Source organism: Musca autumnalis, unplaced genomic scaffold (genome assembly GCF_047663935.1).
Source record: "Musca autumnalis isolate F117 unplaced genomic scaffold, ASM4766393v1 scaffold_5, whole genome shotgun sequence".
In the NCBI taxonomy this organism is placed as follows: Eukaryota; Metazoa; Arthropoda; class Insecta; order Diptera; family Muscidae; genus Musca; species Musca autumnalis.
Genome location: NW_027412088.1, coordinates 13591229 through 13608779, shown reverse-complemented (window position 1 = coordinate 13608779; position 17551 = coordinate 13591229). Strand labels below are relative to the sequence as shown.

The window sequence follows — 17551 nt, the reverse complement described above, 5'->3', positions numbered from 1 at the left end:
AGCATCATTACAAAACCTAACGAATACCACCAACACCAGTAGCTTGGCCACAATTTGCCACAAACACATACAAGATAAACACCTTGTGGCTGCCTTAGAAAGTCGACGTCGTTGTACCCTACTCATGCATAGATTTTTAAGTACCATCGATTCATATCATTCCAGTAGAGAGGATGATTATGATGTTGATGATGATGATGATAATTCTAGGCACATAAATGCCACACAATCAGAGGTATTAACGGCATCCACAGCCACTGAATGTACTCCCCAAACCGTGAATGTAGCTTCTTGTGCTTCTGCTACATGCACTTCTACTTCTAAGTGTTGTCCTACTGCAACTTCTCCTCCTCTTGCACCACCTGCACCTGCACCCACACCTGCAAAAGTAGATAGAGCAAAGCAAATTCACCATCAAACATCATTATCTTGCAATGATTATGATGAGGATTGTAGTAGTGATACGTTTATTGTAACTGTGTCGAATAATTTTCAAATTTCCTATAATTTCATTAATGCAATTCTTTTCTCAGATCAATTAAGCATTAATAATACGAGTCAGACAGACGACGACGACGAAGCAGAAGATGGTGTAAGTCTAGTGACCAGCATAGAGGAAGTGGAAGATCTAACATTGAGTACAGATGAAAATGAGGAAAGAAAAAGAGAAGGGAATACTTTAGTTGATGATAACAAGTTAGAGGAGATATATATAGAACCAACAGGCAATAGTAATAATACAATCACCACCACTACTACTACTAATACAGCAACAACAATAGATATTACTAATACTACTACTAATAATAATACAAACTCTAATAATATCACAGCCAATAACAACACTATCACAGATAGCGATAACGATAAATCCTCATCCTCACAACACTCATCTCCAACGACAACAAGTGGCAGCAATGCCCTTCAACCTACCACCAATAATAGTGTTACAATCACCTTAACCCCCATCAACTCTGATATTAACCCCCAAGAACTACTGGCAACAAATGGATCTTCTAACCCCACTAACAACGACATCAACACCAATATGGCTAAAGATTTGAATAAAACATTGGAAGAAGATGGCGGCGATGATGATGAAATTGATCAGATAACCTCATTGAGAAAATTTCTACCAGGTACCAACTCAATCATAATACAATCCAATAATCGTTTGAACATCAACCAAAAAATGGCCATTTTCATAAACTCGGTGTGGTGTTATAGATGTTCTCCCTCGCTCGCTCGTTCGTTCGCCTCGTAAAACGCATTGTTTGTTTGTCGCCTTAAAGATCAATGTTGTTGTATTTGTTGGATGTTGGCTCCTTCTTGTCATCATTTTCTTGTGTTTGTTTGTTGTTCTATGTAAATCATTGTGTCTGTCCGTACCTTTAATTTTTGGAATGCGGTTATAAAGAAACCTAGTACATACATACATATATGGCAAAATAAACGAACCAACCATCGTTACATCGTTACATTTTTAAACGAACAATTCGAAGCTCATTGTAACCGCATTCGTTTTACTTAACCATTATTTACTTTAAATTTCAGCTTTTTTTAGAAAGGTTACTCTAGGCTAATTAGCTATTAGGTCAAGGAGTATTTTAGAGTTTTGATTATCCAACATGTTTATGATCGGCGCTCATTAACCCTGCTTAATAACCATTTTTTCCTCGTTTTAATTTTCCAGGTTCTATAGCAGAACGTGAATACAAGAAATGGTATAATGCTGTTGAAATGCCCAATAATCCATATGCACCGGAAGCCCTAAAGCGACGCATAAGTGGCAGCCAAGAACGTTTCATTGATTTGCCCAACATAAATGCCTCCACCGATCCAAGTCCTCTGGAGATGTTAACCAAAGAAAAGGTGGAAGCTGATGAGGCCAATCAAAGGGAAAATGAATACAGAAGGTAAGTTCAGGAGCAGGAAAAAAACTAAACAAAAAAGTGAAGCGACATTGACTACAGATATGTGCCCTCAGCCGATGTCTGTAAAAATAATAAAAAACGAAAAGTAGGAGTAGAGAATATGTCCCACATGCCAAATCTTCTTCCATAATTTGTTTAAATAACAGAATTTTTGCTTAGACAAGTTTGCGAATCTTTCAAGATGTGTTTTTATAGATTCTAGAGTATATTTTTAGGCGTTTTTGGAATATGTATCATAAACAGTGTAACCTTTGTGACTGTGGCACCGAAAGGAGTTGTCCGATATATATTATTATTGATTGATGTAGGAGGTTTGAGAGAAAAGTTACGATGTGCAAAAGTGTGGCCAAAGTCAGTCAGCGCTTTTTGGTCAATACGACAGGAAGCGTGGACTTGCTTTCGAAAAACTACAGGGTGTAGATGGACTACAGAGTCGTCTACTTTGGAGTAGATGGCTCACAGGGTCTTCTACTGTGGAGTAGATGGCTCACAGGGTCTTCTACTGTGGAGTAGATGGCAAAGGTCGTCTTTTGTGGAGTAGATGGCCCACAGGGTCGTCTCCTGCAGTGTAGATGGTCCACAGGGTCGCCTACTGTGAAGTATATGGCCCACAGGGTCGTCTACTGTGGAGCAGATGGCTCACAGGGTCGTCTACTGTGGAGTGGATGGCTCACAGGGACGTCTACTGTGAAGTAGATGGCCCACAGGGTCGCCTACTGTGGAGTAGATGTCTCGCAGGGTTGCCTACTGTGAAGTAGATGGCCCACAGGGTCGTCTCCTGCAGAGTAGATGGTGCACAGGGTCGCCTACTGTGAAGTAGATGGCGCACAGGGTCGCCTACTGTGAAGTATATGGCCCACAGGGTCGTCTACTGTGGAGTAGATGGCTCACAGGGTCGTCTACTAAGGATTGGATGGCTCACATGGACGTCTACTGTGAAGTAGATGGCCAACAGGGTCGCCTGCTGTGGAGTAGATGTCTCGCAGGGTTGCCTATTGTGGAGTAGATGGCCCACAGGGTCGTCTCCTGTAGAGTAGATGGCCCACAGGGTCGCCTACTGTGAAGTAGATGGCGCACAGGGTCGCCTACTGTGAAGTAGATGGCGCACAGGGTCGCCTAATGTGGAGTAGATGGCCCACAGGGTCGCCTACTGTGGGGTAGATGTCTCGCAGGGTCGCCTACTGTGGAGTAGATGTCTCGCAGGGTTGTCTACTGTGGAGTAGATGTCCACATTGTCGTCTAATGTGGAGTAGATGGTCCACAGGGTCGTCTACTGTGGGGTAGATGACCCACAGGGTCGTCTACTGTGGAGTAGATGACCCACAGGGTCGTCTACTGTGGAGTAGATGACGCACAGGGTCGTCTACTGTAGAGTAGATGACCCACAGGGTCGTCTATTGTGGAGTAGATGACCCACAGTTTCGTTTACTGTGGAGTAGATGACCCACAGAGTCGTCTACTGTGGAGTTGATGAGCCACAGGGTCGTCTACTGTGGAGTTGATGAGCCACAGGGTCGTCTACTGTGGAGTAAATGGGTCACAGGGTCGTCTACTGTGGAGTGGATGGCTCACAGGGACGTCTACTGTGAAGTAGATGGCTCACAGGGTCGCCTACTGTGGAGTAGATGGCTCACAGGGTCGCCTACTGTGGAGTAGATGTCTCTTAGGGTCGCCTACTGTGGAGTAGATGACCCACAGGGTCGTCTACTGTGGAGTAGATGGTCCACAGGGTCGTCTACTGTGGGGTAGATGACCCACAGGGTCGTCTACTGTGGAGTAGATGACCCACAGGGTCGTCTACTGTGGAGTAGATGACGCACAGGGTCGTCCGTTTTGGAGTAGATGACCCACAGGGTCGTCTACTGTGGAGTAGATGGCCAACAGGATCGTCTACTTGATGTATATGGCCCACAGGGTCGTCTACTGCGAAGTAGATGGCTCACAGGGTCGTCCTTATGAAAATTTTTGCACTTTTATGAAAATTTTTGAATATTTGTGTGGAAGGCACCCAAAGGAGTGGACCGATATAGTCCATTTTCGAACGTAATCTACGTCTCGAGAGTTATCCTGTTCGAGAGTTAGACGGACGGATAGGACTACATCTGCAATAACCATTATTTCGATTAATTAACAATTACTTACCAATTTCTAATTCCACTTACAGATACAGTCGCGATTACTACATCAACGATGGCTCAGCAAAATCATCACAAATATCATCACCGGTGCGTGATACAGTTGCAGCAAGCAGCAAGGATGTCACAGAGGTAAACAAGCCAAACAATAACAACAACAACATGAACATGACCAAGAACATTAATGAAACATTTGAGAATCATACCAATAATAGCAGTAGTAGTAACAACACCAAACGAAACAAAACAAACACTAACGATTGCCATTGGACCCTATCAACCCCAGTGCGTCGTGCTAGTTCCCTTAAATATTTAAATCATAATTTAGCCATGTCCGCAACATCACCACCACCATCAGCACAATATCAAAGATTATCGATAGGTAGTAGACCTGCAACATCGGCTTCCAATTATTATAACAATGACATTAATGATTATTATAATAAGCAACATCAGCATCATCATCACCATTCTCAGCAACGTCGTTACTCCAATAGACAATATCAATATAAAGACCAAGAAGAAGATTATGATGATGAGGGTGTTGATGATTCACAATTGGACTTAATTTCACAACGTTCATGGAAAAGTAGTTCCGCTCTTAATAGCAAACGTAGAACGTTAAGTATGTTAAGTGTATTTAGTGGCAATAGCAGCGTTAGTACCAGATCACGTAGTCAACAACATCCAGATTCCAGTGTTTTGACCCAATTTGAAAAGCAATTATTACATAAGGATTTAAAACGCAACAGTTTTCGAGCTGTATCAGCAACAACCAAAGATTTTGTTATGAATCCCTTGTTTGAGAAACAACAATTCTTTAATGGTGAGGGAGGTCTTAAATTATCCATAGCTAAGCCGAAGAAAACGAACGGTAATGGTGATGATGATTCTTGTCAGGATGAGGATATATCGCTGCAGCAGCAACAAGATGATCAGGGCGGTGATTCAGGTGTAGATAGTTGTCTAAATGGTTTCAGTGAAAAGGCTAGGGATGAGGGTAAAATAAAAATTGTCGATGATGGTTTTATATTTTGAAATGGCCAGGGGATATATAAGAAGTTTTCCCTTTAAAGGACATAGAAGGAACAATAAAACTGGTTTCGGTTAATGGACATAGAGAAGGAACAAAGATCTTAAACGAAACTGAAGCCGACGAAATGTTCATGTGAAAGCAATGAGCCTAAAAGTATGCAATATTTTTCGTGAAGTCTGAGATAAGAATGGTAAAATGAAATATGAAAATGAAAACCACTTTTGACCCATTTTCTTGGAAAAATATTAAAAACTTCATGATTTTACTTTGCTCGTTTTGATCCTTCCTTCGAATCTCAGTCCTAATTATCCCAAAAGTGCCAGAATTGTGTTTACAAAGACGGAACATTGTCTATAAATTAAATTAAAATTTCAAATTATTTTTATTTGGCTGAGGTGTTGTAACCTCTTTCCATTTGTAATAGAATTAGTTGAAATATGTGAATGTATAGGGTCGAAAGCCAGAAATAGAAACGTAAAATGCTTGGAGACAATGTTATAAATATATATGTACTAGAAAATCATAGGGTTTAGTGGAATATGACCAAGTCATGAGAAATATTCATATATGTATATGTTATAGATGATATGTAGTAGTATTTAGGGTACAGGTTTCTGGTTCTAGCATTAGGGATAAATCATCAACGTTTTATTTTGCTTCGATAATCCATTACAGGCCGAGCCTTAATATTAGAATTAAATGTACACAATGAAATCTTTTTCTGGATGTCAATTGACAAGAGCAAACCTTTGATGATAGAGAGTCTAATAGGATCTTTCATGGAACTGAGTACTGAGAATACTCTCCGTATTGATACAGCACAATAATGTGTTCATAGAGATTATGGAAAAAGTGTCTTTCGTTCCGAAATTTCATCCTACATTCTGTGCTATATAAATAGAAACAGAAACTTACCGTCCAAAGGTGGACACAGTTTAATTCTAAATCAATTCGGAGACAATCACTTAAATCCTAATAATCCTGAACCCGAAATTCTGCAACAAAAATAAAAATTAAAAATCAATTAAAAGGTAATATATTTGAGTGTAATGATTACCATTCACATTGGGTTCTCGTTTATAAACACAGTGCTGCTACAACATTGTGTAAGGATTTCGTTTGACATCCAGGAACAGGCTTTTTAATTCAACTAGTTACTAGTCAAAGAACACAACGTTTAGAAAGAATAACAACTAAAAAAAGAATTACATATAAATAAAAGTTAGGTTATTTGTACATTATTGCAGGTAGTTGTAGGTTGGGTCTTTAGTGAAACTTCTACGGATGAATTAAAATTAAATTTACCCCTTTCCTATTTGTAGCCAATATTATTTTAAATTTGTTTAGTGCCATGATATAAATTTCCCCACCAAGAGAAAAACTCTTGCTTTTTGTTATGAAAATACCATCCTCTCCAACTCCTTCCCCATGAAACTAACCCTAAAAGCTGACGTCAAAAAAAAAACACAAAATAAACATATGTAATGAAATATTTAACGAAATTTATTTTGAATTACAACAGTAACCAACAAAATTGGCAAAATCGACTTGCTTGCAAAATTGATTTATCAATATTTAGTTAATAATTTAGTTTTTAGTAATTATTTATTAGTTTGTAAGCCTTGTGAAAATTATCAACATTTGTTAATGAATTTGAATGCACCAAATTATTTATATTGCAGAAATTCATCTAGTTAAAAAATACGTTATAAACATTATAACTTTTTTTAATTTTTGTAATCTAACTTTTTTAACTTTTGTTTTGAATTTGATAATAATTTGCTTAATTAATCTTTTGAATTGACATGAATTATACATTCCCCACTACCCCCCAAAATAATATGAAATAAAACCGAATAATTCGTATAAACCAAAAACAAAACGGAAACAAATGTTTTAGTAAAATTTTTCTTTCTTCAAAACAACAAAACAATTGACAAAACTAAAAAAACTGACAAATTATAAAAAACAAAAGAATATTAAAAACCTTTATGTTCTTAACTAATTGGTAAGTACAAAATCAAAAGCTATTAATTGAAAATAAACATAACCTCAATGTTGTTGTTCAGTGGTTTAAATAAATGTTAACTCTTCTACTACTTTAATGTGTTAAATATTATTTTAAAAACAAATCGATAATTGGTGTTGCGCTGGCTATTTCTTAATAAAATTTTACTAACAACATTTGTTTCGCCACCTAATTATATTAATATTTTTATACTATTATTTTGTTGTAATTGTAGTGTTTTTGATTTAGATGCCATAAGAATATGTACACATATACTGTAGTTGTTGTAAATTAACCCAAATATTTTAGTTATCATAATGGAATTGTAATTGTTTGTAAATTAACACATATGTATGTATGTTTAACATGTATGTTTAACATGTATGTATATTTAGTAAAATAACCTCTTTAGGTACACTACTAATTTTACATGTTGTGGGGTGTCTGTGTTTTGGCTACTAACCTGGGAGTGCCTGTTTTAGGATATAAAACGAATGACTGCAATCGCTACCAAATTTATAAACAAACGACACATTCAGAATTCCAAGGCAAGAGCCCTATAGGGAAAAAAGGAAAAATTTCCAGCCTGTTTACCGTCAGAGATATACACTCGACCTTCGTCTATAAGAAGTAGAAAATCTCTACTACATAATGTGGATTTTTATATTTTCTCCGCATTAATGCTCCTATATTTGTACTGATTTCTGTGTGTAAAAAAACAAGTAAAAAGGGATCAGTCCGCTTTGCCAACAGAAATATACCCTAAGCCTATGTCAATTAAGACATAGAAGGAACAATAAAACTGGGTTCGATTAATAGACATAGAGAAGAAACAAAGATCTTAAACGAAACTGAAGCCGACGAAATGTTCATGTGAAAGCGATGAGCCTAAAAGTATGCAATAGTTTTCTTGAAGTCTGAGATAAGAATGGTAAAATGAAATATGAGAATGAAACCCACTTTTGGAAAACCACACTTGGAAAAATATAAAAAAAACTTCATGATTTTACTTTGCTCGTTTTGATCCTTCCTTCGAATCTCAGTCCTAGTTATCCCAAAAGTGCCAGAATTGTGTTTGCAAAGACGGAACATTGTCTATAAATTGGATTAAAATTTTAAATCATTTTTATTTGGCTGAGGTGTTGTAACCTTTCCATTTGTAATAATGCTCCTATATTTGTCCTGATTTCTGCTTGTAAAAAACAAGTAAAAAGGACTGATGCTTTGCCAACAGAGATATACCCTAAGCCTAAGTCAATTAAGACTTAATCTAGGGAGAGATCGTCTACACAACAGTAAAGCTTTACCCCAAAATTATGTATTTAGTGGATTTTCAGATTTCTGTGGCCTTTTTGAACTTGCTATGAACTTGCCGACAAAATATGTATATAAACTTTTGGGGTATTCATATTAACGATTGTGGATGTACCGAAATGCGGACGTTTTGTTTAAAATTTAATTTGGATTAAAGTGGATCTAATTTTGGGGATCATTACTTTTTGGTTGATAATGTAGGAGCTCTAGGGACATTATGTCAAGCAGCATGGACTTGCACACGAAAAACTAGCATTGTAATCAAAGGCAAAAGGACTACCTTTGATGGACATTACAAAATAATCTTCAAACTGCCCATAAACTGCACTTAAACGATTTGTTTAACTTTTGCGGAGCAGGTACCGGCAGTAGTTGTTCGATATGGTATATCTTCGAAATTGATTTAGATTTGAGAAAAATATTACGATCTGCAAAGGTTGGACCAATGTCTATCACTCGCTATCGCGCCCACAAGACATTTTTTCGTCACCGAAATATTTTTAAAGCTTTTGGCCTGTGTCAGATAGCATGGACAGTCTCACGAAAAACAGGACCATACTGAGTACAATTGGTAAACCTTTTTAAAAAGGATCTTCAAACAGCCCGCACTTAAGCAACAATTTATAACTCTTGCGAGGGAGGTACCCGAAAGTGTTGTTGGATATAGACTTTTTGGGATTTGATATACGTTTGGAAGACATTTGACAAAAGTTTAGCTAAATCGGATACCCAATTAATATGTTATTGTGTTCATCAATCGTTTTAGTTAGTGCCAAAGAGCTTTCGGGCCATTATCTCAAAAAGTATAAACTTACCTCGAAAAAAATTGTAAAGGCCTGCATGCTTCTGATAAAATAATAAAAAAGAAAAGGGCAACCTCGTTCAAAATTGGCTCGGCCTTCTTTATTCTTTTATTTTTGTTATGTCAGGAATGAAGCAGGGAAGCAGTTTATGTACCCAGGCCTTAAGGGCGTAGTAGGGCTTAGAGTAAAACTTGCTACTAACAAATTATAACCGATCCGATACACGACCTTAAAATTCACTTTTCCAAAAAATTTGAATTTTAACTTATATTGTCCATCTTCGAACTTAAACTAAATTTGGACAAAATATTTTGAAATCCAAAGTTTGAACCAAATTGGTTAATCTGTTCCACAGTTATCGTACGCACCCGTCAACCAGACCGACGGATGGACGGACATGGTTAAATCGAATCTAAATTGTCTGACACGAATTAAGTCCAACCATAATTAGAGTCTGAAACAGTTAATTTCTTATCGTATCAAAGTGTATACACACTCGTTATCCTGCGTGCCTCGCCATGTGGCTCGAATTTACACGCCTTTTTAGCGGGTTCATCATTGCTCATTCTTATTATATGGCCTAGCCAACGCAATCGCTGCATCTCGATACGTTTAACTATATTGATGTCGTTGTATAGCAGATACAGCTCGTGGTTAATACGACGTCGATATTCACTGTCAACGCAGATCGGTCCGTAGATCTTTCCAAGAATTTTTCTCTCAAACACGCCAAGCACTGCCTTATCTGCTTGCGTAAGTACCCAGGCTTCGGAACCATACATTAGCACGGGTATTATCAGTGTTTTGTAAAGCGTTATTTTTGTTTGACGAGTTGTGGCTTTGTTTTTAAAGTGCTTACTTAAGCCAAAGTGGCATCTGTTGGTCAATACAATTCTTCTTTCTATTTCACAACTGATGTCGTTTGTTGTTTTTACGGCGGTGCCGTAAGTCTTTTACTACCTCAAAATTATAGGAACCAACTTCAACAGTTGGTCCGATCTCAATTGACGCATTGCGCGTTGACACCATCAGCTTGGTCTTCTCGCCGTTTACCGCAGGACCCACTTTAGCCGATTCTCCTTCGACTTTCATAAAGGTATCGGTTACTGATCGTCCCATGATGTCTATATCATCAGCATAAGCAAGTAACATGTGGCTATTAGTGTATATTGTGCCACTTCTTTTGACGTTTGCCTCTCGTATAACCTTTTCTAGTAGGATGTTGAAAAGATCACACGAAAGGCTGTATCCTTTCCTGAAACCTTTTTTGGTACAAAACTCTTCGGAGAAGTTCTTTCCTATTTTAACTGAAGATCTTGTGTCAGTTAGACTCATTTTACAAAGCCGAATGAGCTTTGCGGAAATACCAAATTCAGACATTGCTTGGAATACCTTTGAACATAGCGGGCTGTCGAAGGCTGCTTTATAATCGACAAAACGGTGGTATGTGTCGATCTGCATTTCTTGGGTCTTCTCCAGGATTTCCCGTATGGTAAATATCTGGTCAATGGTGGACTTGCCAGGTCTAAAGCCACATTTGTATGGTCCAATTATTTCGTTTACCATGGGCTTTAGTCATTCGCACAATATCCCTGACACTATCTTGTATGCAATAGGGAGAAGACTTATGCCCCTATATTTGGAGCATAAATTATTATCTCCTTATGGACGGGACACAGGATGCTCAGGTTCCAATTGTCGGGTACGCGTTCTTCCTGCCAGATGGAGCTAACTAGCTGATGAATACACCTTATCAGAGTGTCGCCTCCGGGTTTAAACAGCTCGGCCGGTAGGCCATCAGCTCCTGCTGCCTTATTATTCTTCAGCCGGCTTATTGCTGTATTACCTCATCTTGGCCGGTTGGTATACATTCAATACCATCTTCTGGGATTAGATCTATGGTATCTTCGTCGACTTCGCCACTATCGGATACCAACAGTTTGGAAAAATGCTCTTTCCATATCCTGAGTACACTATCAGTATCAGTTACCAGATTACCTTGCTGGTATCTACAGGAGAATGTCCCAGTTCCAAAGCCATCAGTTTGACGTTTCACTCTTTGGTAGAATTTTCGGACTTCATTCTGTCTCCTGTACATCTCGATTTGTTCACACTCCCGCTTTTCCATCTCTCTCTTTTTCCTGCGGAAAAGGCGTTTCTCCTCTCTCCTTTTCTCCAGATACCTCTCTCGTGCGCTGCGCGTTGCTACTGATTGTAAAGTACCCCAAAATGCCGCATTTTTCTCTTCGGTAGCAGCACGACACTCCTGGTCATACCATGGATTCCTTGCTGGAGATCTCTGGTATCCAAGTACTGATTTTGCGTCTGTTTGCATGGAGTGGGCAATGTTTTGCCATTGTCCTCATATGTTATCGGGAAGAGGAGTGCTTTGATTAAGCAGTTGTGCCAGTTGAGTGGAATATGCTGTGACTATCTGTTGTGATTGCACCTCGGAACGATCGTACATCCAACACGCTTGATGCATGTCTTCCATCTATCACAATGTGATCAATTTGATTTCTTGTTCTTTAATCTGGCGACAGCCAGGTGCCCTTATGAATATCGAGATGCTTAAATCTGGTACTGCTAACTACCATGTTTCTTGCAGCTGCAAAGTCTATCAGCATCATACCATTGTCAGATGTTTCACTGTGGGGACTGAATTTCCCGACTGTCGGGCCAAAGATATTCTCCTTTCCAATTTTGGCATTAAAATCGTCTAGTATAATTTTAATGTCATGAGGGCAGGGCAACGGTCATAAGTTTCTTCTAAGCGCTCCTAAAATATATTTTTGGTCTGTTCGTCCTTGTCTTCAGTGGGGGCATGAGCGCAAATAAAGCTGATGTTGACGAATTTTGCTTTTAATCGAATTGCAGCGAGTCTTTCATTCACTGGGGTGAAGCTGGAGACCAGATGTTTTAACCTCCGACCAACTACAAATTCGCATCCAAACTCAAGCTTTGTGTCATGGTAGCTATAATACAGTGCGTCACCTATAGGTGTTGTTGTGACGCCTTTCCCGTTCCATCGTATTTCCTGTATGGCAATAAAGTCGGCCTTGTACTTTTCAAATACATCTGTTAATGCATAAACTGGACCTTCCCTATAAACAGTGCGAACATTCCAGGTGCAAATTCGCAGATCATGGTGCTTAAAACGTTTGCGGGGTTCGTCAACTTTAGAGGGGTTTGTTTTTCTTTTCTTTCGTTTTTTCATAGTAGGTTGTTTTTTCTAGAGGAGGGTTACTAACCCGACGTCCAAACCCAAGTTTTTAACGTTCTTATGGGTGAACACGCGGCACATTTTAGCTCACTACCTTTAACGGGTGTTAAAGACATCTACCCCAGGTGACACCACGGGGAGGTCAGTGTCCACTTGAGATGAAAGAACGATCAAGATTAATCCTGGACTTTGCCATTTTAAAGCCGGTCAGGACCGTTCCTTGGTGTCTTCCATCCCCTACGTCACACACTAAACTCGTGTATGATTTTTAAATTTTGTAGTTGTTTTAAAGCAAGCACAAATTCAATATTGCCATGAAAAGCAAAGTTTAGGTGTTTTTCGTTCGCAACCATTTTCTTTCGACATAGTGAAACAGGCCACATAGCCGGCGCACAGTGGTTCAGAAATCGATTTTTTTGGCCAAAAACCCCAATTTTTTGTCGTCACTGATTGTTAATATCTATATGGGATTCGATAGTAAACATATTAAAACTAAGGAAACCAAAAAATTTGGTAGAAATATTGGACGGTGTGGGCGTGTGGCGTGGCGTACTTCTAAAGACGAAAATATTTCCAATTTTGGAAAATACGTAATTTTTGCCAATTTCTTGAAAAAGAGAGGTAGGTAGGTAGGACAGTTGCCTTTAAGAACAATTTTAAAAAATTACGGTAGCGTTTACACGAAGTGAGCTATTTGATTTTTCCTCAGGCACTAAATTTTAGTGAAATTCCAACTTTCGTGGACTAGAACTTTTAGGGAACAGCATGGAACAAAGTTTCGTATTCGCAGAATGATGCCTGAGAGAGTGTCTTCTTTCAGCCCGTATTTACTTTTATACGCTTCCGTTCCGTTTAATACTTTTTTAAATTTATTAAAATTAGATGGATAAAAATGTGTGTGTTTTCATACCGTTTCCAATATTAATTAGATTTTTTGCACAATTGGACATTTTTAAATATATGAGTTTTAAGAAAACCCCAAGAAGCATTTTTTTAATTTTTTAGCAAATTCTAAATTTTAAAAAAAAAAATAAAATTCAAAAAAATATTTTTTTTTAATTTTTATATTTTGAATGGAACATATAAAAATCAAGTAAAAGAGTATCAGCCGACATTGCCGACAGAGATATACCCTCAGCCTGTGTGGATTGAAATACTTTTTTTCCAAAAAAAACAACTTACGTATTTAGGGGGTTTTCAAAACAATATGGCTAAGATTAAAGCGCAAAAATTTGCGGGGATATCGATAGATAGGGCTTTTTTTAAACTGAGTTTCGACAATATTTAGAGTACCATTTTAGCGGATATTTTCGAACTTTTGTGGGGGAAGTATCGGAAGGTCCACTCCTTCCAACTTCGAATTTCATATAATATTCAAAGAAATATTACGATATTCAAAGTGTGGACGAACGCAGTATTCGTTCGCTTCGAGCTCTCCGGTCACTACATATGGTGCCATAGGGGGTTTTTACAATTTTCGGGCTTTTTTCTCAGAAGTATGGACTTGTCCTTGAAAAAACTTTTACTGTCGTAATTTAGGCAGCGAATGCATGTTGCTTCAACAAAAATCAAAGAGATCCGAGAGCAGGTCTTAAAGTGAATTTATTTATTTTTTTTTTTTTATTTATTTCAATTCATATTTGCCTAGTCTTTCGACCTTAAGCTGTATACTACATTATAATGTTTATATAACAAAATTAATATAAAATAAAGTAATAAGTAAGGAATATTTAAACTACTCAAACAAAAATAATTACTATCTGTAAAAGTAGGGGTAGTAATTATAAAAAAAAAACGATATAAACTTATAACATTTCGACTAATAGAGATTTAAAGTACTCCAGGAAATGGATGGGATGTTCAACTACTCGTTTAACAAAAATATACAATGATATATTATAAACATAACTAATTGGTAAAAAAACTATAATTTTTGAAATTTAAATTTAGCAAGAAAACAAAGATTATGAAGAAAGGGCATTTTGTGCAAGCACACGATGAATTTTTAACTACTAAAATTTATTGAATTTATGAATTTATCGAAAAATGTGTGGGAGGTACCCGACGGAGTGGACAAATATAGTCCATATTCGAACTATATATATATACTATACCTATATCTGGTAGATATATTAGGATATGAAAAGTATGGACCAAATTTGTCACTCCCATCAACAGTTATCGTACTCACAATTTTTCAGAACATTTTTGAACTTTTGTGGGGGAGGTACCTGAAGGAGTGGACCGATATGGCTTATCTTCGAACTTAAACTAAATTTGCACAAAATATTACGAAGGCCACATTTTGGACCCAAACGGCATATCCGTTCGAGAGTTATCTTACGCTCCAACCACTACACACGGTGTCATAGGGGTTCTTTTACACCTTTCATGCTATTTTCTCAGGAAGTATGGACTTGGCCCTGATGAAACTTGTACCGTCGTATGGGGGAGACAGTGCATATAAGTGGCTACAACAAAAAATCAAAGCGATTCGAGAGCGGGCCCTAAACTGAACTTTTCCGAAATTTTGTGTGGGAGGTACCCGAAGGAGTGGACCGATTGAAACCTTATCTAAGTCTGGTACACATTTCCCGATGTGCAAAGTATGGACCAAATCGGTTACTCCCTTCAAGAGTTATCGTGCGAACAAATTTTCCGAACATTTTCGAACTTTTGTGGGGGAGATACCTGAAGGAGTAGACCGATATGGCCCATCTTCGAACATAAACTAAGTTTGGACAAAATATTACGATAGCCAAATTTTGGACCAAATCGGCTGATCCGTTTGAGAGTTATCGTGCGCACCAGCCAGACAGACAGAGGGACGGACATTGCTAAATCGTCTCCAAATTGTCTGAAACACATTTCGTCCAAACATACTTGTGGTCTAAAACCATTATTTCGATGAGGCACATTTTGCCCGTATGAAGGTGTATATTAGGCCGGGGCGATTTGAACATCACCACGGGCGCCTGGATTTTCTGATTATTGGGATTTTCCACTAGACCATATGTCTACGGTGAAAATCGAGCCCCCGGATTTTGACTTGAAGTTTTTTTTTCAAAGTTTTTTGGTAGCCAAACCACTGTAACAGCCGATCCAACACAAAGACAACATTTGTAGCCAAGACAATAATTAAGAATTCTCTAGTACATCGCAAAAGCATTGGAACGCTCCTTCAGGCAGTTATGACCCCTAGAATGTGCACATTTTCGGAAAATATCGATAAATTACAATGTGCTACAAAATTTAACTCAAAATCAGTGGCTGGAAATTTCCTTTTGGAGATGAAAGCCCTTGGAGAGTGTACTAAAAACGCAAAAGGAAATTTTCAGGATAGGTCAAGTTTCTGAGATATGGTTTGGCCAAAATATCCTTGAAAAAATTTCAAGTGAAAATCCGGGGGCTCGATTTTCGCCGTAGACTTATGGTCTAGTGGACTTTTTTGCTCAGTACAATCCCATGAATCAGAAACTCCAGGTGCCCACTATCACTTTTTTCCTTCCATACAAATCGCCCCGGTCTAGTGTATATACCCTTTCTAGCCTAAAGGCTGAGGGTATAAAAAACTCTAATATTTTGATGTAAAATATGAAAAAATTCAAAATGAGAGAGCGGAGAGAATCCCACCTTACCCTTACTTACCTGCCCCAATTTCACAAAAACTCAATTTACTTTATCGAAAGATGTGTACGTGTAACTACTGACAATGCCTGTCTTGCATTGGGGAGCAGTAATATGAGAATTTGTAAGGCTACACCTATTGGACAGATATGTCTCTTGAATTTCGTTTATGGTGATGGCATTTCCAACCATAATACTCCTAAACTCTTTGATCTTACTACTCAATATTTTACAGTTCAAATATTATTTTTTAGTATTTTGGTGGTTGTAGAACTGGTGACGTGGTTGGACTATTTGTAGTTGTGGGTCTTATAAATGTATATTTCTCAATATGGTTCTTATTATTGCAATATGCAGTTTAGTATTATATTTATAGGTACAATATTTTTTGAAAGAAATTTAAAAAAATTGTTGTCCAATTAATCTAATAGAAAAATATTTACCTGACAAGCGAAGCGAATTTGTAGTGGCATTTCAGGGCTTTAAAATATCTGCCTATATTCAATTACTACGTTAATTAAAAATTGTAATACGTTAATGTTATTATCCAAGTATTTTGTATTTAAAATGATTGCTATAATCTAAATTAAAATACCCATATCCCTCATTCAAAAATTAGTCATAATTAAAGTTTTCAAATATTTAAAAACGTACATAGCGGCTTAGAAATGCATTAGAATTAGAATACATATTGGTGGTGTATAGTCATGAAAAATGTTTGGTTAGTTGATTAGAAAAAAAGAATCGTACTCTATCTCTCTCCCTTTTCCTTTCTGTGACTATGTCTAGTTACTTAATTCTATGTTCTCTTATATTTTATTTACTAACAAATTGTTATTCTATTGGTTTTTACGTTTTCTTCTCTTTTCCTTGACGATATCGCCACAAATTCCCAATATATCTACAAAACAAATTTTAGATTAAACCAAAAGCAGAACAAACACCAGCAACTCTAACAGTATGTGGAACTGAGTCACAACAGCCAACTGAAACTGGCCTATACAAAGCCATACCGGCTGAGGTGTTGATGGTGGAGGATAATACAACAACATCGTCATCATCTCTCGATACCATGTCACAACAATCATTACAATCTTCGGTGGGAGCAACAACAACGGTGACTACCAGTGATGATTCGGATACAATAAAAATTTATAATTTTAAGAAACAACAAACAACGACAGTTAGTCGAGATGGAGCCAAAGAAGGAGAAGTCCCAGCCTGCAGCAGTGATACTACGAAAAAAGAAGAAGCTGCAAAAGATTCAAGCGAAGTAACGACCACTAAAGAACGACCAACGATGCTTAACATAAGTCGCCAAGAAAGTACAACACCCCTAAGTACGGGTACAACACCCACCAGAGGTTCTACACCGCCAGCGTTTAAATTTTTACAACCAAAACGTAAATTGTTGAATCCAAGCCAAGTGTTGTCACAGGATGAAGATGAAGAGGTAAGTGGACATTTTGTT

At 37.7% G+C, this 17551-nt stretch overlaps 1 protein-coding gene across 15 annotated transcripts in view; it reads left to right on the top strand.

Moving 5' to 3' along the window:
• M7BP (Myosin-7a binding protein) overlaps nt 1–17551 on the top strand; it is a 246315-nt gene that overhangs the window by 226931 nt on the left and 1833 nt on the right. For 14 of the 15 annotated variants that reach the window (XM_073991463.1, XM_073991462.1, XM_073991469.1 and 11 more), the window contains 3 exons: nt 1694–1916; nt 4099–4201; nt 17000–17533. In XM_073991463.1, coding sequence (XP_073847564.1) covers nt 1694–1916; nt 4099–4201; nt 17000–17533 — 860 coding nt within the window. Of the gene's footprint in view, nt 1–533; nt 1140–1693; nt 1917–4098; nt 4202–16999; nt 17534–17551 lie in introns of those variants that run through there. The other variant, XR_012413346.1, reaches the window with a different exon arrangement.